This window comes from Oryza brachyantha, chromosome 5 (assembly GCF_000231095.2).
Source record: "Oryza brachyantha chromosome 5, ObraRS2, whole genome shotgun sequence".
Lineage (NCBI taxonomy): Eukaryota > Viridiplantae > Streptophyta > Magnoliopsida > Poales > Poaceae > Oryza > Oryza brachyantha.
In genome coordinates, this window is record NC_023167.2 from 11,511,273 (window position 1) to 11,537,608 (window position 26,336).

The following is a 26,336-nucleotide window of genomic DNA, read 5'->3' on the forward strand; positions in this document are numbered from 1 at the left end:
GGGGAATGGGAGCAGCTCGGGCGCCGGCGTGTGATCTCTCGTGCTCTCCTCGGGAGGCGAGATTTGGGGAGGGGAAGGCGGGGAGTGGGTTTGGAGCTTTAAATTTGGGCGGGGAATTTCGCGCGGGAAGGGAGAGGGGGAGAAGAAGGGGGCGGCCGAGTAAACTCAGAGTAAAGCGCCATTTTTTGGGATGAAATATTTCCATAAATTAAGAAGTCATTAGAAAATCTCTAATAGTAATCCTGTAAGGCATAAGAGCATGTACAAAGTGTTTATCAGCTGACTATCTCTATTGTCAGACAAACTAATATGATGACATGAAAAAAAGAAAGAGGAGGAAAGAGAAATATTGTTGCTATGCATAATAATGGTTCAAAGTTGACTCATAATATTTATAAAAAAATATAGATAAAAAGGAAAGAATGAAAATAAAAAATAGTGTATTGATTACGATACGATGCTTAGATTTATCTTTGTACATGTCCTGAGTCTCTAGATGATATATATTGTTCGAGAGATTATGCATCCATCGTTTCGAAAAAGCGAAAACGTGTTTTTACAAACGAAAAATAATTTATAGTTAAAACTTTTATATACGTGTCTATAGCGATTTAAAAGCGAAAGTTATAAAAAAACACAATAAAAAAGTCACAAAATTAAGCCCAAAATTAAGTTTTAAAATTTAAATTTTGGCTTATAAGCAGTGGTAACTGCGAAATGATGGCAGCCTATATCTACATTAACTTTATGTACGCTCTAAAGGATGAAAAAATTTGGATGGTCCTCCTGTATATGAAATGGAACAATTTTTAAGTGAGATAATTTTTCAACTCTAGGTGGTCCTTCCACCTTCCATCATATTTTGAGAAAATTTACGTCATTACGCGTCTATCTATTGACTACTGGTATCTTCTCAATGATGATAAAATTATTCTCGTCTTCTCATCATAATAATTGAGTTGCTTGTCTATCCTGTTGTAGTGAAGTATTGATTGCAAACAAATACTCTTATGGTTGGATTGATCACTGTTCGTTAAAATCACAAATGATCGTTGGAGTTGGTCTTGTGATTGCTAAGGCACGACGTCCTTGTATTGTCATAGTCGAATCATCAACATCGTATCCTTTTAATTTAATTTACCTCTTTCATCGAAAGATCGGAACATGAACACCTAAGAGCACATCAATTTACGAAGCATCCGACTAGTAAGAATGCCCAATACAAGGAGAGATAGCAAATTTTTTGCATGGCATACAAAAATTACAAATTAAACTCCATATTGGTACATATTACAAACAAAACAAACACCTCGATCAAAATGTATTCTGACAACTCACCTTCAACCTAGGATCCACAAAATCAGTACAGACAAATGCTCGTGGTAGACAAGACAAAAAAGAAAGAAAGAAAGAAAGAAAGAAAGAAAAGAAGCAAAGGTCGCTGGGGAAGAAAGAGCTTGCAACCAAGGCTACCTCCTCCTCCTCAACAGCAACAATGGCTGTGCAGTCGCAACTGGCAAGGCAGCTAGGGGCACTTGGGGCCTCCTCGCTTGGTCTTCCAGCCGCTGTAGCAGGGGCAGGACTGCTTGTTGCCGTAGGTCCCCGGCGGCACGCAGAGGCAGGAGGCGCAGCACTTCTGGCAGAAGAACATGCACGGCTTCCGGTACGCCGTCGCCGAGCACCTGTACGCGCACCTCCCCCCGCACTCTGCACATACCATACCCATGCACCAATCAATCTCGCCTCGATCAGTTTACTTCCTCAATCAATTGCCTGCCTAGCTTCAAATCAATGCGATGAGAGCAAATTCAGACAGACAGAGAGAGATGCTTTAATCCATCTCGATCATTCGTCTCCATGTATGGAGAGCTAAGAGCTTGGTTAATTTACCTTGTGGACGCAGGCTGCCGGGGGTCACGCCGTACTGCGTGAGGACGACGCGGTTAGTAGTGCATTGTGAATTTTGTCAGCGTTTTTTGCGCGCGAGAGGTGGGATGTAGTATCTACCATGGGGAAGGCGGTCGGCTGCGGCGGCCCGGTGGTGTTCGCCGCGGTGGAGGTGGAGGTGGAGTTGGCAGCAGCGGCAGGCGACGGCGGCGGCGGCGTCGTCGGAGCTGGCCACGGCAGGTAAGCAGCGTCGGCCTGCATGAAACGCAACTTAACGTCATAATTGTTGCAAGAAAGAGAGATTTCTAGTTCACTTCGACTAATTAGAGATCGAGCAATGGAAGAAACAAAACAAAACAAAACATCATCTCGTCAGCAAGCAGCGAGGCTGTGGGAGAGACTCGAGAGAGGCGGACCAACCTGAGCGTCTTCGCTGGAGCAGAGAAGCAGCAGCACCGCCATGGCAATGGCAGTGCAGCGGAGCACGGCGCACCCTGATCTGAACCGACCTTCCTCCATATCCATGGCCGCTGCTCTCACTTGCCTCAGAGGCAGCTAAGCTCTCGATCCTACTGCTCCTCCCCTGCGATCGATTTCGAAGGCTCTGCCTGCCCTGTCCTGTGACTCCGTGAGCAGCAAAACAATGCACAAACAAGTACACCACATTAGTTGTTCTACGGTGCTCTCTCTCCTGATATAGAGATAGATAGAGAGAGAGAGAGGCAATATTGTAGAGGCTGTCCAGGGATATTTTTTTCTGAGATGTTTCGACGTAATCTGGAGTATTAAATATAGACAGATAACAAACTTAATTGCATAAATAAAGGCTATTTTATTAAATAATTTTTTAAGCATAATTAATCAACGATTAGTAAATATTTATGATAGCATACATTCGCTAATCATGAACTAACTAGGCTCAATAGATTCATCTCGCGAAATAGTCTAGAGTATAGGGTGAGTTTTATTAATATCTATATTTAATACTTCTAATTAGTATCAAACATTCGATGTGACAGAGGCTTAAGAAAAGGGCTCTTTTACATCACCTTCCACTGGGATGGTAAGTAGTGTAGTATGATCAAATCTAACCGTTAATTGTGATGGATATTTTAGACTTTTCTTTTGTAATATGGAAGGGTATTTTAGTCTAGTCCTGTGCTCCTAATCTCACGGAGGCAAAGCGGGCAGGTTCACTCGGCCCAACTCGATAGACACAACCATCTCAAGTTCCGAACATGCCAACCCCTGAATAATTCCAATAGCAATGGAATATGTTGAGTGTGGGTGCCGCTTTGATCTCTATGTTCAATTTTTTTAGAAAAAAAAGCTCAGCTAATTAATTCACCAAGTACACAAATAAGCAAATCATACATCTTTAATTAAGTTACAAAGAAGAATAAATCCAAACATCACAGGGATCTCGTCAAGACACGATTACTGTTTAGGATCATCGATCACACCAACATTGATGAAGAACATGATGTATGTTTAGCTCTAAACCAATTGTGGGCTAGGCTTATTGACCCGTAGGGATTAAGAACAAAACTTTGCAACAACACAAATTTATAATAATACCATATATTATTTTTTTTCCAAAATTACCCTTTTACTGCTCATACTGCACCCATTAGCACATGTAGCAAGATTAAATCTTATTCGTTGAATCTAACTTTATGGATGGGTCATACGCATCCAAAGGTATTGTAATAAAATCCTTAAAAAAAAAGTTAGAAGGATCCAAACAGCCGGTGGTTGCACTTGCACAGGCGGTTGAAAGCGGACAAATCTGTCCTCGGTTTGGCACCAAAGTTTCCGCATTCGGGCGCGTGGAGCCCCAAAAAAACTTGGTTCATTTCGGCTACTACAAACCCTGAATTCAGAGCACAATTACAAGAAAAAAAAGGGGGTTCAAACGCATTGGATTAATCCAGCCATACGTGCATTTTTGTTTAGATGCAAGGGTGTTATTCAGACGAGCAGAAAGCAAAGGCACTAGGAGCAAATGGGGGAGAAGAAAAACTGACGAACACCACAGCCACACAGAACACAGCAGAGGAGGCCAAGAATGAAGTTGAAATGATGCTATCCACGAATGTTTGCTCACATGCAACTCCCCGCCGCATGCATGAGAAAGGACCAAACCTGACTGTCCGTGGATCGATGGATGCGTCCAGATCGGCCGGAGGGCGTCGTTTGGAACCATCTTTGGGGACGATTGTATTGTAAATAAAATATTTATATACGTATTCATAATGATAAGTCAAAGTTGAAAATAAACTTAGACGAAAAAAACCTCAAATCAACTTCAAATTCAAATTCAAATTTTGGCTTATAAGAATAAGCAGAAACAAAAATGTGTGTCTTCATCTTTGAAATCTTATTCTCATGTATATTGAACTTCAACTATATTCCATATATTTCACATTATAAGAATTTTTTGTCTTATCTAAATTTATATGTGCTAATTAATCTAAACATATAATATAAGTTGAAAAGTTTTCCGTGGACTGACGAGGAAAACAGTTAGAGGGAGCATATTTTGAATTTCGGGACGTTCGATGTGCTTTACGATTCGTGTACAGATCGGTAGAAAACGCACGCTCACACCGGGGATCGACTTCACGATCTCGGCTTGACAAATCACACACGAGTAGCTATGCTAGCATGTTGTTTTTGGATAGTTAAGGTGAATTATATGTAAGTTATATTCCATTTTACATGGAAGTTACGATATAATCATAATATATAGTGACAGTTATATTTAACAGATTTTAGTGATGATGTTCTATCGAAAATTGTACAGCTAGTCAAAAAGAAACCGGAGTGCTACCAAATGGCAGAATTATGCTCATGCATGCAGCACCATAGGCGCAAATGGGAGAAGCATAAGTAAGTCTCAGTAAAACTGTTATTTTCACAAGCAGAAGGGGAATTTAGAACTTAGAAGGATGGAAGTATCTATCACTGTTGTGTTTGAACGTAGTATCAATGTCCCATAAATATTTTATTTTTTAGTTTCCTCTATTTGTCCCTAAAGATTTTATTTATTGAGAAATTATTCAGTAGATTATAGTAAAGTGAGGGGCAAATGCATTACAATTTGTTAACTAGTGTACTGTGATTTTACAAAAAAAAAAGAGAATATACTAGTAGTATTTGTGGTCTTGTATTGATGTATATGAGTTATGTTAAAAATAAAATTATTTTGGTACAGAGAATATAATAGTAGAGGCTAAATTGAATTGTGGGTGGGTGTATATATATAATCATTATAAAAAATGAAGAAGAGCAATAAAAGATACTACTAGAACATAAGCATGCACAAGCTATAGTACTAGTTGTACTTGCTAGCCTCGGCCTTCCTTGCAAACCTGCACTTCATCCGTTATAAAATAAAACTATTTCTATCACTTTACATTCATTTTTTAAAAAATAATTTTTAATTAATCACAATTATATTCATATTTAATTTTTTTTATATTTCTCTAAATATTTTTATCTACTTTATCTTTATAATTTTAACTAGAGAAACGTTTATATATTGGGAGAGAGAGAGGAAGTATACAATAGGCAGGTACACCACGTATCTAACAGAAGCTCAATCAATTCCTAGATTGCATTCGAACCCGTGCCCTGATCTCCCCCATGCTTCTCGCTCCCCGCGTCGTTGTTGCTTTGCGAGCTGCCACACACGATCTTCTCCCGTGACACTTGAGCAGCATATCATCGATCTCTGACAAAGGAGGAGTCTGATCAATCTTGTCCCTTCCTCGCCGCTGCATGCATGTGACGCGATCGAGGCTCCTCGTCGTCGTCGTCACACCTGCCGCCCGGCCGGCCCGCCGCCGGCGTTCGTCCCTCCCCTCCCTCCCTGCGCGGCCAGCTCCTCCATCTCATCTCCTGTGAGCCTCTGCCCTGCACTGCCAAACCGGGGTTTCAATTCCTGTGTGCTGCTGCGTGGTCGCAGCAACAAGTTGCATGCACGCTGGTCACTCGCTGTCCGCTGTCACCTGTGTCACACAGACATAGTTCTCTGCATCTTTGCTAATAAGGCCATTCACACTAGGGGTACTCCCCTACGTAACATCTCAGCCTAGACCACTTAAAAGCCACTCGGCCCACGGTGGGGTGCTAGTAAGGTGGGCTCAAAATATTGGAGATACCCGGCTGAGTAAGCAAGTGCCACAGTGCGGATGACTTTAGCCCATTAGTCCGTAGGTGAATTTAGAGGCTTACCCTGGATTAGAGGGCAGCCCAAATCAAAAGCCGAGGAGATGGAGACGAGGACACACAACATCGTCCTCTCAACGATGACCACGCCGTCACCCCTTCATCGACCTCCCGGTTGCCCCGTCCCTCCCTTCGACGTCGCCGCCGCCACCGCTTCGTCAACCTCCTAGTCTACAGCTAATGGATCCAGCGACTCTAGCCCCAACCGGTGCTTGCCCACCTAGATCCACTCGCCAATAGGTACTAGAGAAGGACTGACCCACCGTGAGAAGAAAACCCTAGGCCTTGTGCTCCCGGCGAGAGGGCGCTTTCGTCTGATTTTCTCTCGTCTGCACCAAGGAACCACGCTGGGACGGTGACCTCTCGTAGTGTGTCACTGGGCGCTTCCTCGCCGAGCTTGAGGCAGAGGTGCTCGTTACCTCGCGAGGACACATGTCGCTCTGCAGGCTGAGCGAAAAGTGCCAGCTAGTTTCCTCTCTCCGCCGTGGCAGCCCGAGGCCAAACGCCACGTAAGCCCTCTGTGGATAGTCTAACGAGCTCATCGTCACTAGATGTAAATTGAAGTGTGCTAGTTTGCTAGTATGTGATCAGTTGATTATCGTAAGAACTGACCGATTTGGTGCATCATTATAAGAGGGATGAATTCCAAAAAGAAAGGTGCCTAGCCAGCTTCATGTAACGGCAGGTGGCATCGCCAACTCAGCTTTCCTTCCATAATTTTGAGGCTGAAAAGGAAGGACCAACGGACCAACCCTGGTTTGCACAAGATCTACAACCAGCAATATAGCATCTCAAGTTTGGCTGCAATTAGCATCATATAAAGCCTCACACAGCCAAATGCGGCAAAGCTTATTCAAAACAGCCAATTAAAAAAAAACGATTTCCTATTCAAGTTGTGTAAGAAGGATAACCCTCAGAATATGGTTATGCAGAGCAAACACAAGAAAACTGGTCCTCTGCTGACACAGATTGGTTCATGCGAAAAAAAATGGGCTAACGGAAGCAGTAACTGAGAATTTGCACAGATCCTTATTTTGCTTGAGGATGCGATGCAATGAAGTCAACTGCCGTTTTGATGGAATCAATCTTCTCTGCCTCATTGTCTGGGATCTCGAAGCCAAATTCTTCCTCAAAGGCCATGACAATCTCAACCGTATCCAGGCTATCAAGTCCAAGGTCCTTCTGGAAATGAGCATTTGGAGTCACCTGCAAGATTTGTTGGAGACACTGATTACTGATAGTCGCAACATTATAGAAATATGAAATCAACATTCACTAAACAAACAACAGAGAGATTTCATTCCATGCCATTGGAAGTTCAGTATCTAGAGAACTGCAAATCTAGACAGATTGCAATAGTATAACTATAACCTAATAACAAAGATAAAAAGTTCCCCATTTATTTGACTCCTAGATAAATCTTATTATTTTAAACCCTACACATGCCTGCAATAGTGAACAGAACATTCCAGTATGCAAGCAGACCGCTACATGAATTGCTGTCAAAATATTCTTTTAGTTAAAAACAAAGTTCTTTATCAATGTATTACAGAGCCCGCTAGTACAAGTAACATCCACCAAACCACAGCAGGGTATCTAAGACAGGCATACAATACTAGTTCTGCACTGACTTACCCTTAAGCACACAGTCATGGTTTCTAATATTATTGAAGTAATTGGGAGAACTTTCAAAACATGCTCAGACCAGACTTCAAACTAAGACCAACAGTTCTTTTTCCTACAACCAACAATTCTTTTTCCTACAGTACCTCAACGTGACATGATCACTTGAGCGTGAAAGAAGGTACTAGCATGACACGTTGAACAAACCATATGAGCATTAGCTACTAAATATAATTAGTAATCTATACTCTATACTATTCTAAAAGAAAGTAATGGTGGTAGCAGTAAATCTGCCATCCACCAACTATATTATTTCAAAATAGTCCTATATATTGGTTATATTTTTCATCTCTAAAAGTAAGTTCCAAACAATACTAGCACGCACATAATTTATTTCTCTATAGCAAACCACAGGTATTTAGCTAGTAACATAGAGATAGTTAATTGTGGAGGACTTTAATTATTAGCCAATCAAATTAATAATATTATGATAATTGATATAGCCACAACTGTTTCATCAAACGTAACATGTGGATACAATCTAATTGATTTTTGTTAGAAACACAATTAAATCCTATTATATTGACTGCTAGTACTACATTTATGTCGAAAATATGGAAGCTGCATATCGTTGGTAGTTAGGCCTATGGGTCTATAATAAAGACATGGAGGCCAAACAACAACACTCATTGAAATTAGAAAAAATATCAGCCAATTACAAATTGCAGAAACAGAAAAAGCAAAGATGAGACATTTAACCATTTGCCAACTTCAATCTTGAGATGGGAGTGCATCCAAAAAGAGACTTGCTATCTCCAGAATTTGATAACAAAAGCAGACAGATAATATACAAATGCAATATACTCATACTAGGGTATATGTTATCTTTAGCAGTAAAATACAAGACACAAAAAAACACATTCCTGCTCAAGGCAACATATTGCATGTAAACAGGACAGGGACTCTGGGATTACTGTTCAAATTTGCTACATCGCATACTTTAGCACTAGAGTCATCAAAAACCTCAGCTTTGTCTACACATAAGGGCAATATCATCCATCAATCACTTATGTTCCAAACTTAAAAAAGTTTCTTAACTGTATAGCAAAGAGTAAAGCTTGCTGTTTGTCCTACCCCCTAAATGACACAGTCTCAGCTCTAATCGATTCTATCAAAACAAACCATTACAACAACTTAAAGTATCAAAAGCAGATTTTTTTTTTTGCAAGAACCAATCTATCTCTCTCTTCCATGAAAGGAAGCAACAAAATCAAAATAGCAGGAGCACGCTAGATCTGAGTCCATGTGTATAAGGAGGGCCCGCTCGCAGGCGTCGGCGGCGGGTGCTCACCTTGGAGGGCTCGACCTTCTGGAAGTTCTTGACGACGGAGACGATGCGGTCGGCGACCTCGCCCTTGTCGAGGAACGAGCCCTTGGCCCCCTCATCCGTCGCCGACGACAGGAGCCGCGCGGCGGGGACGCCGGTGCCCGCCGCCGCCGCAGCGGCCGGACGAGCCACCGGCACGCGCAGGTGGCTCAGGAGGGCCCTCCTCGCCGCCGCCATCGCCATTTCTCCTCGTGTCCTCTCCTTCGTCTGTGGGTGGTGCGGCGGAGTGGGTGGTGGGATGGGTGCGGGCTGGTGGAGCTCGGCTAACCCTGGCCAGTCCGGCCCATCTAGCCGAGCAAGATGCCGATGGGCTCGGTTTGGATCCAATGGCTTCGAGCAAAATCCCAATGAAATTTTTTTATTTTTTAAACCTTTTTAAAAAATAATTTTATTACTAAATCTCCGGGAAAATTTTTTCCAAATCTAAACCTTTTGGCCACGCTACCAACATTGGCGTGGCAAGACAACACTGTCACACAACCTTTTCGGCGCCGTGTGGCGTGACAGTGGCGTGGCAAGACAATACTGCTACGCCACCGACAATGGCGTGGCAAGCCGTTTGGCCACGCCAATATTGATGGCGTGACCAAAAGGTTCATGCGGTGGAAATATTTTTCTGAAAGTTTAGTAATAAAATTATTTCTTAAAAATGTTTAAAAAATAAAAAAAATTCAATCCCAATACATATTACTCCATTCCAAGCGCGTTTGGGTAGATGAGTCTGGTAGAGAAGGATTTACTTTTGAGACACTCATGAGTTTTGATTATTTGACATTATGTCTTACTGTTATTGACTTAAATGATCCATATGTCTACTCATAAGTGTTAATACTAACGAAGAAAATGTCAAATCGTTAAATTTATCGTCTTTTGTTTGGTTAGGGGGGCATGACCGCATGAGAGTTTTAGAGCTCTTTTGTTTAATTACAGAAGATAAGAGGTTTAGAGGGACGTGGATTGGAAATTGAGGGATAAACTCTCTATGTTTTAACACCTCACGAGGACCTGCAAGTTGGAAGGGAATTCTTCCCTTTACATTATTTAGATAAATATGAGCCCTCCATCATTATTTAAATTCTACTTCCCACAAAACTTCTCCACCAATTCTTTTCCATGTTATCAAATACTCCGTAAGGGATTGAGACTAAAAGTCATTTCCATCTCAAATTCACCATTAATTTCCTACTCTAAACTCTCAACCCTCAATCCCCAATATGCGCTACTGTCTGAACCTAACCCTTGCCCTTGTAGAATTACTCCAACGAATGCCAAAAATAGCATGCAACTCTTTCTCACATGGGAGTATGCACTATGTAGACAAGGAACCGTAAGGAATATTTTCCTTACGCATAAGCTTGAATTTCTCTTGAATTAATCTATAATCTGATTATACTGTTGTATTTATTGGCAATTAAATCTTGATAACAAGATCTTACATGATTATATTACGATGAATAAAAATATACATCATATAAATCACTTTTATGATATATCTAAATTACTTTTAGATTTGATTAAATTACATCCTAAACATTCATAATGTTGTGAATAATTTAATTTTATTGTTGTTTTAGTTAGTTCTATACTTTGTGCTGATTTAATTTAATTTCTAAATAAATTCATGTTTTTACTCCTACACTATATTTACTTTAGTCATGTAACAACTCACTTTCACTATGTGTCAATTTACTTTTATAGTTTATGTAAATTACTTTTAGACTTTATTGAAGTTACTTTCATAAATGTCTAAGAGCATCCCCAACAGCTCATCTAAATTTGGTCATCCATATTTTCATTTGGATGATCATCTAAACTAGTTTCATCCTTCATATCTATTTGTATTCCACTAGATCATCCATATATGACATCCTCTACATCTCTTTGGAGGATGGAGAGAGATCATCGAAATATGAACGTTCTCTCTCCTAATATGGATGACATCTAAAAATAGATGATAGGATGACCGTTCTGTTGGAGCTCAATTTGTAATCTTCATCCTCTATTTTTAGGATAGAGGATGAGATAGATGAGCTGTTGGGGATGCTCTAAGAAGTGATTTAATGAAATCTAAAAGTAATTTACATATATGATAAAAGTACAACATATATGTTTTTTCATCGGAATATAATCATGTAAGATCTTGATATGAGGATTTTACTCCAATGATACAACTATGTAATTGGATTGTAGATCATATTAGTAATTTAAGAGAGAACTTTATATGAAACTTAGATGGTAGGAATAAGACTGCCACCATAACCTAAGATTGGGGAAAACCATATCGGTGGCGCCTCACGGCGTACTAACGGCAGCGATGGTTCACCGTCCATCTACGTCAAGAAAGAAAAGAGCAATGGAGTTAGGTGACGGTGCTACGGTGGACTGGCAAGACGATGTCGAGTTTGCTATCTGGTCGCTGAAGCGAGGGCGAGGGACACAAAGAGAGCAGTGCCAAGAGGAAGGAAGGGCTAGAGAAGATAGGGGACCCGAAGAGGTGGACAAAGAAGCTGGCGGCGCAAGATCGGGAAAGGTTGTTCGTCGCCTGCTGCGGGAGTGGTAGCAGGAGCAAGGTGAGGACGAGAAGGTCAAGGCGGTCAAGGCGCATACTAGGGTTATTAATTGCTAGCGTTGTTGTCGAGAGAACTGGGCCGCCAGCTGTTGGTCGTCCCAACTTGCCTATGGATGTGGATGAGTCGGCAGTGTCCAGAGCGGATGGATGGATCAAGCTCAACGCATGAGATTAGACGACTCTCATAATTTACTATATGTGTATTATGTCTGTTATTTAAAAGCGGAGTCGTTCATCCTCTTCCATACCATACGTCAAGCAAAAACCACCACTTCTAAAAAATACCAGAAAAAATCAAGTAGTTTCTTTAAAATACCCTTCTTTTTCTCTATGAGAGGTATGTGCACTCGAGCAATTTATAAGCAATTATACGAGTATGTTGCAATGTACAAGTATATTACTGATTAACAAAAAGGTAGAGAAATTTTACCTCTATATAATTGCTAAGAGCATCTCCAGAAAATAGCCCCCTATTTTGGAGCCAATAAATGCTAACCCCTAGGTCTCCAACTCTAGAAACAATCACCATTTCTCAGCCCTTATTTATTTTCTTCTTCAATTTCAACATAAAATTTATGCTTATGACTAGTTTAGCATTATACTAATTTAAATATAAATATTCCTAATGCATAGTTTTCCACTATATTTAAATTTATGATTTCAAACGCTGCAATCAAAATTAAATTCAAAATATGTTGCATGTCTCCATGTTAAATCTCTAACCAATTATAATTTAATTCGTGCGCTTTCATGGAGTATTCATTGACCTTGGGTGCGTTCGATTCAGCCCAACGGTTGAAGCTTTTTTGGCGCACTAAACGAGAAACGTAATTAGCACGTATTTAATTAAGTATTAATTATTAAAAACTTTAAAAATAGAATTTATATTTGATTTGTTACAGTAACTTTATATATATAAACTTTTGCACTAAACACATCATTTAGTAGTTTAAAAATCGTGCTAATGTAATATGATGGGCAGCACAGCTTTACCAGTGGAAAAGAACGCAACCATAGACCATGCCTAGTACAGGGAAGGGTGGCGACAACGCAATGAGGGCATGGGAGGGAGAAGAGGACCACATGTTGTAGAATTGTCATACACGTGGAAAAAGGGAGATGGAGGCTTGGTCTATGGCCCCTAGAAATGAGGGTTGTGAGGGGATAATTGGGGCCTTCAAATTTTAAGGACTGTAAGGAGGGGCTCTGTTGGGCCTAGCTTTTTTTCTCTTCACCACACACTAGAAATAGTTTGGGGGCTTAGTTCAAAGGTCATGCTAGAGATGCTCTAACATGGCACATGTGGATGTCCAACACTCCCATAGTGGTCAGAGAGGTTAATATAACATTTATACTATTTACTCAATTAATAAGTTCTGAATGCATGATATTTTGCACTCAAGCTACTTAAATATAGACCATAATTTTTGTTTCATCTAGTTCAGTGAAACTCAAATAATGTGATTAGCATTAATGGTAGGCCAGGGATTATAGAGGACATGGTGGGTGAGAGATGAGTTAGGATGAACGGGGTGGGGGTTGGCAGCCCAACAAAATGACAAGGGCTGGCTCCTTTGGTTGTGGAGAAATGGCTACTGGCCATGGATGGAGGGAGCTGAAGTCTGAGGAGTGTGGTGCACACTTAAGTTGATTGGCAGAGTTTGGAGGAGGCACAACGGAAGGGTGAAGGGCACACGACCGTAGGGTGGTAGCAACATGGTGAGAGCCGCTAGGGAGGAGCTCGCTAGATGAGGTTGATAAGGTTGAGATTGGTCTAGTGGAGAAGAACCTCATCAAGCACTGAATTGATGGGGAATAAGATGGTTGGTGGAGAGGGATATAGATAGGTAAAATAGTTAGAGACGAAAGATATTCAAATGTATGAAGCAGGGTGAAGTTTCAACATTAATTTTGAACCCTCCATCTCTCTCCTCATGTAACATTAATGTACATATTGTATGTTTGAAGAAGTTACGTACATTGTAAATAGTAAACGCACCATTTTAAATGGATCCTAAATGAACATTTCTAGTTTTGCAAGATTTATGAAGTTACTATTATTGAACTACCAGAAATGTATCGACCTATGATCACCCTCTTATTATCAAATATATATATATATATACATACATATATATATATATACATACATATATATATATATATATATATGTTTCTAAGATACATATCTAATATTTTTCTCTAAATGAAAAATCAAAGATGCATATATATGTCTCAAATATGTTCTCTTAAAAAAATTCAAAGATACGCTAACTAGAAATTGAATGCAACAGTTAAATGACATTATTAGGAAAGTATCAAGCCTGTTTTATTTAATTAAATTATAGAAGAGGACATATTAGAAATAAGTGGTATATATGGTGTCACAAAATTGACAAATGAATATTAATTGTGAAACAATCATGGATTTAATTCTACATGTTCAATAATATTTAACTCACCTCTAACTTCTAATAGACTTATGGACCAACAACACCTTGATGCTATTGCAACTATGATATTATTTCTACCCATATATTGGTGTCCACATGCATGCCTATTTACAAATTTTCCTCAACCAAAGAATTGTCTAGATAGTTGTCACTGAATATGGGTCTAGATCTTGGTGAGTATGTATTGATGAGGGTAGGTAAGTCGCTAGGTATGCCTCGAAAATATAAGAGTACAAATTAATGATAACATAGAGAAGATATTAGGGGAAGCGTTAAATCTTATAACGTTCATGCAGTGCCCTCAACTAATTAGTTCTAGATGTAGACCCCCCCTTTTATTTGAAGAATGATATTAGTACAAACAAATGGCATGTATCATTTTTCCACGAATGGTTATGATGGCAACAAGAGTGCTTGATCTTACGTTAGTTAAAGATAACTTTCAATTTGGAAGAGCATTGACACACACGACCCATCTTCTGATCAACAAGACTTGAACCCTGCAATTGCAACACCACATCTCCCCTCTAGTTATCAGCCTCAAGATTTTAAGGATTAATTGGTAAGAATGTAATTGCTTACATGTGGGACCAATATCTCAATTAATTACCTAAAACTCTGATGTCTTCTTTGATTAATACTGCCAAGTGTAGGGACCTTTTATGCTATTTGGAAAACCCAATGGGTCTATTTTGTACTCCCACTGAGTGGTGGACCACACTGGATTTAAAATTAGGAAAATTAAAATGAAATTGCTTATAACCTTTTTAGTTGAATCGGAAACTGACAAAATTGTAAAATTAATATAAAATCTTTTTTTAGCTCCAAATGAGATGAATCCAAATTTGTTAGACTCATAAAATTATGCACTTTACTTTTATAAATTATACTTGGCATAACTATTACATGAAACATATGTAAAATAGTATAATGAATATACTTATTTAGGGTGTAAAGTCTATAAGAACTTCCAAAAATTCATAGGAAATTTATTTGAACTCCAATTAAAGTGAACCTATTTTTTTTAGATTAATACAATTTTGCTCCCTATTTCTGTAGAGAAAAATATGACGAAATCACCACAGAGAGCACTTTCAAAATTCATGTAGTGTATAAATAGTGTATTTGAACACATATAACTTCGAACACATATAGCTTGCACATGTTGGATGATAAAATTTAAATTCTTCCAGCAAAAATCATCTAAATATATTATATTTATTCTTTTACACTTTAATTTGACAAAACTACCTCACAAATTGTATGTAGATTTAGAGTGCATATATAAATGTCGTATTCACATATAAAACTTTTAAGATTCATATCTCAAACATGCAAATGGATAAAGTGAAAATTACCTCACCATAAATCATTTATAAACAACACCAGCCCACTTTAAGAAACAAACTATATGTTTCCCTAGGAAATACTGTATAATTGCATATTGGCTAGATTTAGATGCCTAAACTACTCCTTTTGGGTAGCCCCTCTAAATTCATTATTAAGACTAATTCATACTACACCAACATATGAAAAATGCAAGGCTAAATAATAAGCAACTTATTATGCTAAGACTGTCCCATACTAACACATGTGATTGTACTATAAACATAAGTACATGACATTATGTTTGGTACTTAATTGACTTAGGTGAACACTCCCTCTATCGGTATACAAATACCACCATATGCATACCACTTGCCATGGAAGTACTAGAAGAATTGTTCCCTTAAAGTTAGTTCACAATTAATCATAGGCAAAACCACTGTCTAGACGTAACAAAATATCCATTTTCACATGTGCAATTTTTCACCTGCAGGAGTACGGGGCCAGAGCCTCGGCTAATTCCGGGGGCAGGGGTGGTATGTCACCCATGGGGAATCCGTGGGGACCCTATATAAATGTTAATCATCACATGTTAAGCCCACTGGTCCTAATAACCCACAAGTGGAGTCCACATCTATATAATTAAACACAAATTTCTCATCTCTCTTTCCTCATCTGGTCATCCCCACACCTCCCCCGGCCACCCAATTTTATGTCAACACGTCTCCACTAACACACGACAATACCGAGCCTAGTGCTGCTGTGTCGACCACTCTCTGGTCTCCACCTCACAACATGTGCCGCCGCTTTGGCCATCCTCCTGACTCTACCTTGCAACCGTGCCTGCCATCCTCCAAGCTCGCTGCCTAGCACCAGGTGTCCTCCCCCACATCACCATCCACCATGGTTGGCATTCTTCTAGTGCCTCGTGCCTCGCCATCCACCTATGGGGCCACGATCGGGTTCGAGGGCTAGCCGGGGTCAAAGGTTGTTCTATCATAGGATAGGGACAAAGGAGGGAGGCACATGCATGTGAGGCAGTGCGCTTGGCATCGACGCCAACATTAATTGGTGATGTTTCACGCGTCATGGCCAAAAGAAGGAAAGATTCTATGGTGAATGGAATCGACATCAGTAGAGACAAGAGGGACGAGGTAGCTAGGGTGGTGGAGGGAAGTTAGACTTCGACTTGATTTGGGCAAGTCTAGCACATGCATGAGGTTCCTTGGGGTTCCATGAGGCTCACCGAATGACACATGAGATTTAGCAAGGTCAGGAGAGTAGTAACAACATGTAGATCATCATGGTGAATTTAGGAACAATGGCTTCACAACGATTGCCTCCTTTGGTTGGCGAATGGCTCTTTGTGCGTGTCTTTGGTCTTTGTGGGGACCTTAGGAAGAGGCATGCATAAGACATCAATTGTTCGATGGATAACAAGGAAGCAATTATGATAGAAGTTCATTGTAAAGGAGAACGTCAATGATGATGTTCGTAGTTCACAACTCCAATCAATGGGTTCATTGAGCATTTGGGTACTAGGTTCTAGGCGATGCATCTGTCAAGAGTGCTTGGCTAGAGATGCATAGTTGTGGCTGGAATGAATACTCGATGTACATCGATACTCCAAAATCCGACGCCGGTGGATATAATGTTTTGGTGGACACAACTTGCATGACAAGAGGAGGGGGCATGCCAATGAGTGGGAAGAACACATTTCTGGCATGAGTTGGTAAGTGGGCTCACCAGAGCTCCGGTAGGAGTCAATGAACGTTCACTGATTCCAGAGTTCATGCCTCTATTCCTGATGACCAAAGGCTTTCAGATTTGGGACAAGCACAGAGCAGATTAGGGTGAACTGGGGAGCTGGTCGGTGATAGGGAAGGTGAATGCAACTACAACGGGGGTCGGTGTGGCATATGCATTTTGACGATGTTAGCAGATAGAAATGGACATGTGAGCACACGTGGCAAGACTTCTCTACATGGTAGGGGTGTTGGTGCATGCATAGTGACTGACAGGTGAGTCCCATAGAGCCTTGGGGCCCATTGTCATAGAGAAAGCTAGAGAGACAAACCTAGAGACCAAGTGCTAGACTAATAGTCACTCATGCAAATTTTAACGGGTTAAATTAAGGGAAGTAAAAATCAGAGGAAAATTACTGGAGTTAACATAATGTGTGGTTAAGCTTCTAGTGTACTTGCAAGGTTATATCATCTATGGTTTTGATTTGGTGGAGGATCAAATCGGGCATCAGAAGATAGTTAGCTCGAAATCGAAAATGGATAGCAATGTTAGGACTGTCCTTTTACACGGCTATGGAAGGTCAAAGCAACATCAAGCCATGTCTGCAATTGATGGAAGCCCAATATGTTGCTTAAATGAAATTGTTGTTATTTGATTTTGACAGATCGAGTTCAAATAATTAATTGAGGCACTAAATTAAGTTTGAGCAATATTTGTTATTTTTGAGAATATTTCCATGATTTTTGTTACACCAATTTAGGCTAGATTTTTATTTGATTTTTTATATGTACATGCAATGATAAAATAAAATCCAAAAACACTTGAAATGAAACATGCACAAGCAGACATAAACTTTTTTTTTTAATTTTCCTATTGTTTATATGATTTTTACATTATTGGGATTTCATATGTTACACTTTCAAAATTGTTAATCCTGGTAGAGTATACATGCGACAAACACATTCACATGTTAAGAAATAAGATGAAGTTTCACTCTTGATTTTAAATACTTTATCTGTACATATGATAATTAAGTTGGGTACAACCCCTACCCAAAAAAGGAGCAAATTTGCTTATCTTTCAGAAAGTACAGGATGTACTATATTTTTTGGTGTAAAATTTGGTCCCTTCAGTTAACTTGTGCGTCGAGACATCAAATTTTTTAGCATAAATTTTGGTACCTAGAGGTATTTTCTGAAAGACGATAAAACTGTCAAAAAAAAAACCAATGGTTAGCAATGATTTTAGATATAACTATGTTCAGATTTGTTCTCAATAATTGCTTATTTATGGAGGGAGTACGATATAAGTGTGCAATAAATGGCTGCATAAATATGGTCCTAACTAAGAAAAAAAAATCTAGTTTGGGAAATTCATATATGTACACAGCAGTTGACATCCATACCCTAGCGTTGCACCTTTAACACCTTCTCGTTTGTCCTTGCTAGGCGTCCAGCGTGCACCGTGCAGTTGGCTGGCTGCTTATGCTTCTGGAAAACGTGAGGGAGGAGAGAGTGAGGTCGCACCGTCCATGGCCGCCGAGCAGCCGACGACCGAGAGGCTCGCCCTCGCCCTCGCCCCTCCAGGAGCACGGCCAGCGGCGCCATCGGCTGTGGAGGGGGCAGCCGGGCGTTTTCTGGCGAGAGAGAGGGGCAAGGCGCCGAGGAACAAGGGAAAGAGCCCGGAGATGGGGTCTTCGTCCGCGGCGGAGGCGGTGGGGGACCAGCCGAACCCGCGCGACGACGACGACGACCTGGATTGGACGGCGGCGCCTGTGGCGGATGTAGCGATGCCGCCGCCGACGCCGGCGTACCCGGTCGATGAGAGGGAGCGGGACGTACTGCTGATAAAGCTGCTGCGGTCCACCGTCGACGCCGTGGCGATCGGGAAGCTCGATCTGGCGAGCGACGGGATGCGCTGGGTGGCCGACCTCGCGTCCCCCGACGGGAGGTCGCTGCAGCGGCTGGCGTCCGCCTTCGCCGAGGCGCTCGCGCTGTACGTCATCGTGCCGTTCCACGGCCTCTGCCGCCTGCTCCAGCTCCCGCAGGCCGCGCCGCCTGGGGAGGTCGCCGCCGCGCGCCATAGGTTCCGCGGGATCTGCCCGTTCGTCCGGATCGCCGGCGCCTCGGCCAACCTCTCCATCCTCGAGGCGATGGACAACGAGGAGGGCGTCGTCCACGTCGTCGACCTCGGCGGCTCCGACATCAACCAGTGGGTGGAGCTCGTCCGCCTCTTCGCCGCGCGCCCCCGTGGCCCGCCTGGGCTTCTCCGCGTGACCGTCGTGAACGAGGCGGATGACGTCCTCTCCGCCGCAGAGGGGTACCTCACCGCGGAGGCCCAGCGCCTGGACATCAACTTCACGTTCCGTCGAGTGCAATCCAGCATCGACGCGCTCACCGGCGTCGGGGGCGCCCTCGGCATCGTCGCCGGCCAATCACTCGCCGTCATCGCCAACCTCCAGATGCACCGCCTCCTCGCCTACCGCAAGGAAGCCAGGAACGGGAAGGGGCCGGCAGGGGAGCAATCCGCGCAGCATACGATGACGACGAAGGCGGACGCGCTCCTCCGCGCCATCCGCGGGCTGTCGCCGAAGCTGATGGTCCTGACGGAGCAGGAGGCCGACCACAACGTCGACGAGCTCCAGCCGCGCGTCTGGAACGCTATGAACTACTACGCGGCGCTGTTCGACGCCGTGGAGGAGAGCGCCCCACTCGTGTCGCCGGGTGACCGCGCGTCCGTCGAGCGGTGGCTGCTTGGCGAGGAGATCAGGGACATCGTCGTCTGCGTCGGCTCGGCGCGGCGGGAGAGGCACGAGAAGCTGGAGCGCTGGGGCGCGCGGATGGTCGCCGCCGGCTTCTCCCCCGCGACGATGGCCAAGGCGCTGGGGATGACGGAGGCGCTCGCGCGGCAGGTGGCTGCGGGCGGCGGCGCCGGCGCCGCCGTGGGGGTGCTCAGGGCTGTGCAGGCCGGCGGATGCTTCCCCATGATTTGCTGGAGCAACAAGCCAGTCTTCTCGGTCTCGACGTGGACTGTGAGGAGGAGCGTTGTGCGGCCGCCAGAGGCAGCAGCTGATGCTGGTGCATCGGGCTCGCACCACGGCGGCGGTCCGGCGAGCTCGTCGGCAGCAATGGTTTTTGACGTGTGACAGGTTTTTTTTACTGCTGTGAAGCAGTGGGTTACTCCCTCCGATTCTTTTAATTAATGATGTTGACTTTTGGATTTATATTCGATTCTTTGTTTAATTTAAAATTTTTATTCAAATATACAATAATCATCAACCGTAACAAAATAATGAATAATTTTATATATTTTTTGAATTTGACAAATAATCAAACATATATCCAAAAGTCAACGATGTCAACTTAAAAAAACCGGAGCGAGTATTTGGTACCATGGTGATCCTATCATCCTATATCTGGTTTTTCTTTTCATCTATCATAGTACTTCTGCAGTGAGGTTTTATCGTTTCAGGTTGATCAACCTGAACTAGTTATCCTTGTGTTACTGTCATTTGAGTTTTTATCAGTATGCTGTCAGACTTTAATAATGATCAAGGAAGTTCAAAGTTCAAACAATGCTTTAATTTGCTATGTGCTGTTTGGTATATATGTTGTTGTATTAGTATGATCCCTTTATCTTGTGAGCTTTATTGTGGGCGCAAAACTGTCACAAAAATACATTTTACCACCAGAAAAAGTATTTCTATGGGTGGACGGACAGAAGGAAATTTCCGAAATTTCGGACACCCCCCTGCCCGATAAGAAAAGATTTCAACTGAAATTTTAACTTTTATTGGGTGAATTTTGCTAATTTTATTCAAATTTAACCAAAATTTGTTCAAATTTCATTTTTTTGGGACTGAAATTTTGGTTGTACTGTTGCCCCCCTCCCTAATGGAAGTGCCTAAACCAATAGGTTGAACCCTGATTATATTACTACTCCCTCGAGACTAAAATATATATTTATTGTTTCGGATCGATCAATTAACGAAATAAGTTCTGCATAGCCTTTGCCTCTCGGACATGATGACATGTTAAACTGACTGGAGGGATCAGTATATCTTTTCTGAGACACGGATAGGAGGAGATCGATCCTCTCCCATTTCTGTAATCAGAAATGCAAATCAGTGACAGTTTCTCCACATTTAAAAGATAAGAACTAAACTATTATTCGCAGATTGCCAGGTTATATATATGATGCTATATACATCCTATCATCCGGCGATGTGTACGCCCTTAATTTGTTGGTGTAGAGGCCGGTTAATCCATTATCTAAAAAAATCCTGCGATGTCAACATCATGGATCTGAAAATAAGTAAGCCTGCGTTCGCCACCCTGCATAAGATATCTAACTTCTCTCGTTTTCCGCGTGCACGCTTCCCGAACTGCTAAACAGTGTATTTTTTGTAAAAAAATTCTATAGAAAAGTTGTTTTAAAAAATCATATTAATCTATTTTATATTTTTAATAATTAATAATTAATTAATCATGTACTAATCTATTACTACGTTTTTCATGCTAGGGTAAGTTATCTTATCTCCTCCCAAACAAACAGGGCCTATGTCTGAGCATGACCAGAAAACTCTAAAAGACAGTGCAAAGAAAAAAACACGAAAGAAATTTCCACAACATGTCGCCAACTGAAACAAAGGCTTGTACATGCGTCACCAGCATATATATATACGAGCTCCATATAACGATGATCACTACATTTGGACGGTCCCTAGCTAGCTAGTCATATGAAAAACAAAAATCGATCACTGTCAGTTTTGATCATGCATTCATGTTCTAGGAAATAAGCGATCACGCTCTAGGAATATGACACATATGCTTACAGATATGTTTGTGCTGGTTATTTATGTGCTACTGTAATCCAGAAACATATTATCTTATGCACAGGAATGGCACATTGCAGAGTTAGTTTCGTTTGCTCTTATTCTTTCTAATTAGTCAAGATAGACAGAAGTAGCACACCCTAGATTATGGATTTTCCGTTGCCTTTCCAAATTCAGGATTATACAAATATACATACGAGTATGAAAAACTTAGTAATGTTATGCTCACTAAGTTCTTACGAGAATTAAAAACACGCAAAAGTTCCAAAACTATTGTTTGGTTGACATATATGCATGACAGAGACATATGAAATTAAAGTCATATAGAAAGAGAAAATATAGGATATAACCTCATGCTTATTTTTCTCCAAAATCTCTATAGAATTGGCCGATCAATAGGAGGTTTCCGAGGAAATGACAGGATCCAATCGTTTATTTCAAAGGCATTCCTACGAATTAATTTTTCCTATATATAATAGAAATCCTCCAAACTTCCTATGATTTCTCGACAAATCAAAGTAGCTAAATGGCATAATTAATTTTTTCAAGCACCAGTTTAACTGTTCTAGGAAGAATCTACAATATTTAGTTAGGACGAGGACAAATCTTTGAACGATATGTGTATTAGCTTGGGGCAATGGTTTGATAGCATTTGGACCCTAGTCATTTGAAAATTTGATGTACTAGCTGTAGTCAATACATAGATAGATATGAATTGTCTTTTTTTCGTTCGAGAACTTCATTAATTGCATACAGTTACGTTTCTTCTGTTTTCAATCGAGAGAATTATATGCCAGGTACTGGACATAGACATGCATGCTGGAGGTACTGTGTTGTGTATATGGGTAGAAATACTGATAGCTAGAGATGAATTAGCACTGTTATCGTCTGTACGAGATTCAATAGATCTCTGTGCTTACCTCCCTCGCTACAAAAATTCTACCGTTCTATATTATATTCTATTTCTTTCTGACTAAAAAATATTGCCTTGTTTTTCATCGGTATAGATATATAAGGAACAATAGAATATTTGCATGTTTAAATTATAAGTCTGAAAGTTTGATCTGAGACTTTGGTGCTGATCTATATGTTTTTGTTTGCAGGCCAGTGACAATATGTAGATAGAAAAAAAAATTAACCATAACCATAACCAGCACCAAGTATCTAGTATATATATGTATGCAGGCATAGCCAGAGATATCAAACATTGACCTGCATTTTGTTTGAGGTAACTAAATTTCGGAATTCTACTTTGCATTTCATAAAAGTATGGGTTGAAGTCATGCATACATCATAATATATGAGGCATTTTATGATCCTTGAGGAGTACATACTTCCTCATGCAGTATAGAAAAAAACTGCAATATATGACATCTCACACCACACCACAGAAGTACAACAATATGGTTGGAATTGATCATGCATGACCCCAAACAAAAAAATGGGTTATTAATAATTTTGGCAAAACGTACAAATTAAGGGCATGCGAAAAACACCTACTAAAATGTAGAGTTGCCCCACGAAACGGCAACTGATTAGTTAATTTTATTCAAAATTAAGGGCTCGATCTATATATTGATTTGATATATACTCCTACAATTTTTGTGACCTATTAAATCTTTCAGTAAAGCCGGGCATAATTGGGTGGTACTGACAGCCTCCCCGGTGGATGGACTCGATCGATCGGCATAATCGTCAGAGCTAGCTAGGCAACTGCGGTAAGAATGGAAGACCGGCTGCGGTTGGGGGTGCAACTGTGGCCAAAGGTGTTTATGCAGCTGCATGGTCGAGTGTAGTGAAGAAGCCAGTGATCAAAGGTGCAGGATTTCAGGACACACACGAAGATCGGCTAACTCTGGTTTTATTGGCATAACAGGACTCGTCCGGTAGCAGAAATTGAAAGATTAGTTTTTTTTTTGTTTTTATCTTTTTCCCCTGTTTTGTATTTCTCAGTTATGACCTGTATCTATTGGCTATTACCCTAATCTTTTCACTTATGCTTATGTTATAAGCCTAAATTTAAATTTTTAACCCTAAATTTAGAGTTGATTTTTGTGTTCATCGTAGTTTATTTTCCATCGTTTGTTTTTAGATCACAAAGAATATATATATATATATATATATATATATATTCATAAATTATTTTTGGTACGTGCTGTTTAGCTTTTCCCCTTAAAAAGTCAAATAATCACCCCTATGTATATCTACATGTGGTTATGGAGGCCATGTTTGTACCCATTATCTAAAAAAATGGGTAGCCGACCTCGTTGCAGAAAGTCTCCAGCCTCCCATCGCTCTGCTTTTTGGAAGATAAAACAAAACGGTCTATTTATAAACGAAAAATAATTTACGGATAAAATTTTTATAAACATATTCATAATGATTCAAAAGCAAATGCTACAAAATAAATCATGATGAAAAAAAAACCACAAAATCAACTCAAAACTTCAGCTTTACAATTTAGGGGTGATTGTTTGGGTTTTTTTTCATGAAAAAGACAAATTACATATTTGTAAATAAAAAATAATTTGTGAATATAAATTTTATATACATATTCTTAGGATCTAAAATCTAAAGTCGAAAACTAAATTTCAGTGAAAGAACATCAAAATCATTTTTAAATTTAAGGTTGAAAATTTAATTTTTGGGTTATAAACATATATAAGCAAAAGCGAAAAGACGAGGATGAGTAGATTATCTACCACTGTGAAACGATAAGAGCCATGTATTGTCTTATTCTGCGGATGTTAAAGCTAAGATGAAACGTGTTTTTTTTTAATTTCTCGCACCTTTTTAATATTTATTTTTAAAAATAAATCTTCTAAAAATTATTTTCAAAATCTATACCATCTAACCACACTAGGGAAAGTGACAGGGCAAGGGTTTTACCATGCTGGCAGAATTATGGTGGTCCAAAACACTTATACCAACAAATAATGACGTCATAGTACTACATTGTCATATTAGGTGAGATGAAGTTATGTAACAAATGGTGTAGATGTTGGTGAAAAGTTGTAGATCATTTTATTTTTAAAAACATATATTAAAAAGGTGTATTTGATAAAAAATATTCTGAAACGCGGTACATGAGAAATCAATTGATGTTTGATATGCCACTAATATATATGAATCTAATTTCATATATCTTTTTTCGCATGGTATTTGAAACTTCACCAGTAAAAAATGACTACAACACAATACACCAACAAACCAGAAACAGGTGGCAATATAAATGTGGACTAATATTTTCACACCTCCAAATTTGAATTGTGAACAAAACATTTTTGAAGATATTCAAATTTATCCCGAGAAATTAATTAAATTAGGATAAGAAATATTTAACTAGTAAAAACAAATAAAAATAGAAATGCTTGAAACCCTCCTCCAAATGTGGCAGTGTAATTAATTAATTTGCCACCGTATCACCTCTAGGCTGTCATGGATATGCCGAAAAAAGAATCTCACAACGTTCGATTAGGCGCGTGTGTGAACCAGTTCCGGAGGGGCGGCGCGCGGCAACAGAAATTCTCCTCTTTTCAAATACGCGCTCTTTGTCCTGTGCAAATATTGCATGCCCTAATTTTCCCTGTGCTATAAATAGACACTCACACCTCACGTCTTCTCCACCAAACTCATCTCCTAGCTCCTGCCATTTCGTTGTCCTCCTCCTCTCTCTCTCTGTCTCTCTGAATCTGATCTGTTCTTCTCTCGTCTTCTCCTAGCCAGCAGCAAACCTAGGTAGGCTCTTCCGTTCTTCGTCCTGTGGTACTATCTATCTGTGTTGAGGTAGCTAGAGATCACAAGAGCACATACATTCGAGATCTGTTCGATCTTTGTCTGCTATGTGAATAGATACATACAGCGCTAGATGTAGTCCATAGAGATCTAATAGGGTTTCAGATTGATTTGTGTATGTTTTGATTGGAAGTGTTGGAGATCAGATTGATTCTTGTTGATTTCTTCATTGTGTTTTTGAACAATGTTTTTGAACAAAATAACCTGGATTTGTTGTGTTAGCACTCTCTGTCTCTAACAGATTGATTTTCATTTTTGTTTGGCAGAGCCGGTTTTTTTTTTTTGTTCCAGAAACCAGATCTTTGTTAAGGTAAGCAAGCAAGCAACAACAACCGTCTTGTTTTGTCTTTCTTCAACAGATCTGTTCAGGTAGAGATTTTCAGAAGCAGGTCCATATAGGGTACAAGGAGGGACCTAGCTAGGGTACGTTTATGTGTTTCTGTTTAGGTAGAGATTTTCAGGGTCAGGTCCATAAGTAGCTAG

General features: G+C 40.5%; 3 protein-coding genes across 3 annotated transcripts; 1 reads left to right on the top strand and 2 right to left on the bottom strand.

Moving 5' to 3' along the window:
* Nucleotides 1-1,253: 1,253 nt before the first annotated feature.
* Nucleotides 1,254-2,559, bottom strand: LOC102720709 (gibberellin-regulated protein 9-like). Its single transcript, XM_006655197.2, has 4 exons — nt 2,308-2,559; nt 2,008-2,142; nt 1,891-1,924; nt 1,254-1,707 (listed from the first exon to the last, which is right to left on the bottom strand). Exons 1-4 carry the CDS (start codon nt 2,410-2,412, stop codon nt 1,526-1,528), a joined length of 456 nt encoding a protein of 151 aa, XP_006655260.1. The 5' UTR covers nt 2,413-2,559; the 3' UTR covers nt 1,254-1,525.
* Nucleotides 2,560-6,870: 4,311 nt separating this feature from the next.
* LOC102709843 (acyl carrier protein 2, mitochondrial-like) lies at nt 6,871-9,376 on the bottom strand. The gene is made up of 2 exons (XM_006654272.3): nt 9,095-9,376; nt 6,871-7,326 (listed from the first exon to the last, which is right to left on the bottom strand). Exons 1-2 carry the CDS (start codon nt 9,311-9,313, stop codon nt 7,150-7,152), a joined length of 396 nt encoding a protein of 131 aa, XP_006654335.2. The 5' UTR covers nt 9,314-9,376; the 3' UTR covers nt 6,871-7,149.
* Nucleotides 9,377-18,755: 9,379 nt separating this feature from the next.
* LOC121054477 (scarecrow-like protein 3) lies at nt 18,756-20,369 on the top strand. Its single transcript, XM_040524359.1, has one exon. The coding sequence runs from the start codon at nt 18,756-18,758 to the stop codon at nt 20,367-20,369; it is 1,614 nt and encodes a 537-aa protein (XP_040380293.1).
* Nucleotides 20,370-26,336: the final 5,967 nt, after the last annotated feature.

Excerpts from the sequence above, each read along its gene's own strand:
- LOC121054477 (XM_040524359.1), top strand. The coding sequence starts at position 18,756 with ATGGCCGCCGAGCAGCCGACGACCGAGAGGCTCGCCCTCGCCCTCGCC.
- LOC102709843 (XM_006654272.3), bottom strand. The coding sequence starts at position 9,313 with ATGGCGATGGCGGCGGCGAGGAGGGCCCTCCTGAGCCACCTGCGCGTG. Across the intron at positions 7,327-9,094 it reads AGAAGGTCGAGCCCTCCAAG|GTGACTCCAAATGCTCATTT; the intron begins GTGAGCACCCGC and ends CAAATCTTGCAG.
- LOC102720709 (XM_006655197.2), bottom strand. The coding sequence starts at position 2,412 with ATGGATATGGAGGAAGGTCGGTTCAGATCAGGGTGCGCCGTGCTCCGC. Across the intron at positions 2,143-2,307 it reads GCTCCAGCGAAGACGCTCAG|GCCGACGCTGCTTACCTGCC; the intron begins GTTGGTCCGCCT and ends CGTTTCATGCAG. Across the intron at positions 1,925-2,007 it reads AGCCGACCGCCTTCCCCATG|TACGGCGTGACCCCCGGCAG; the intron begins GTAGATACTACA and ends GTCCTCACGCAG.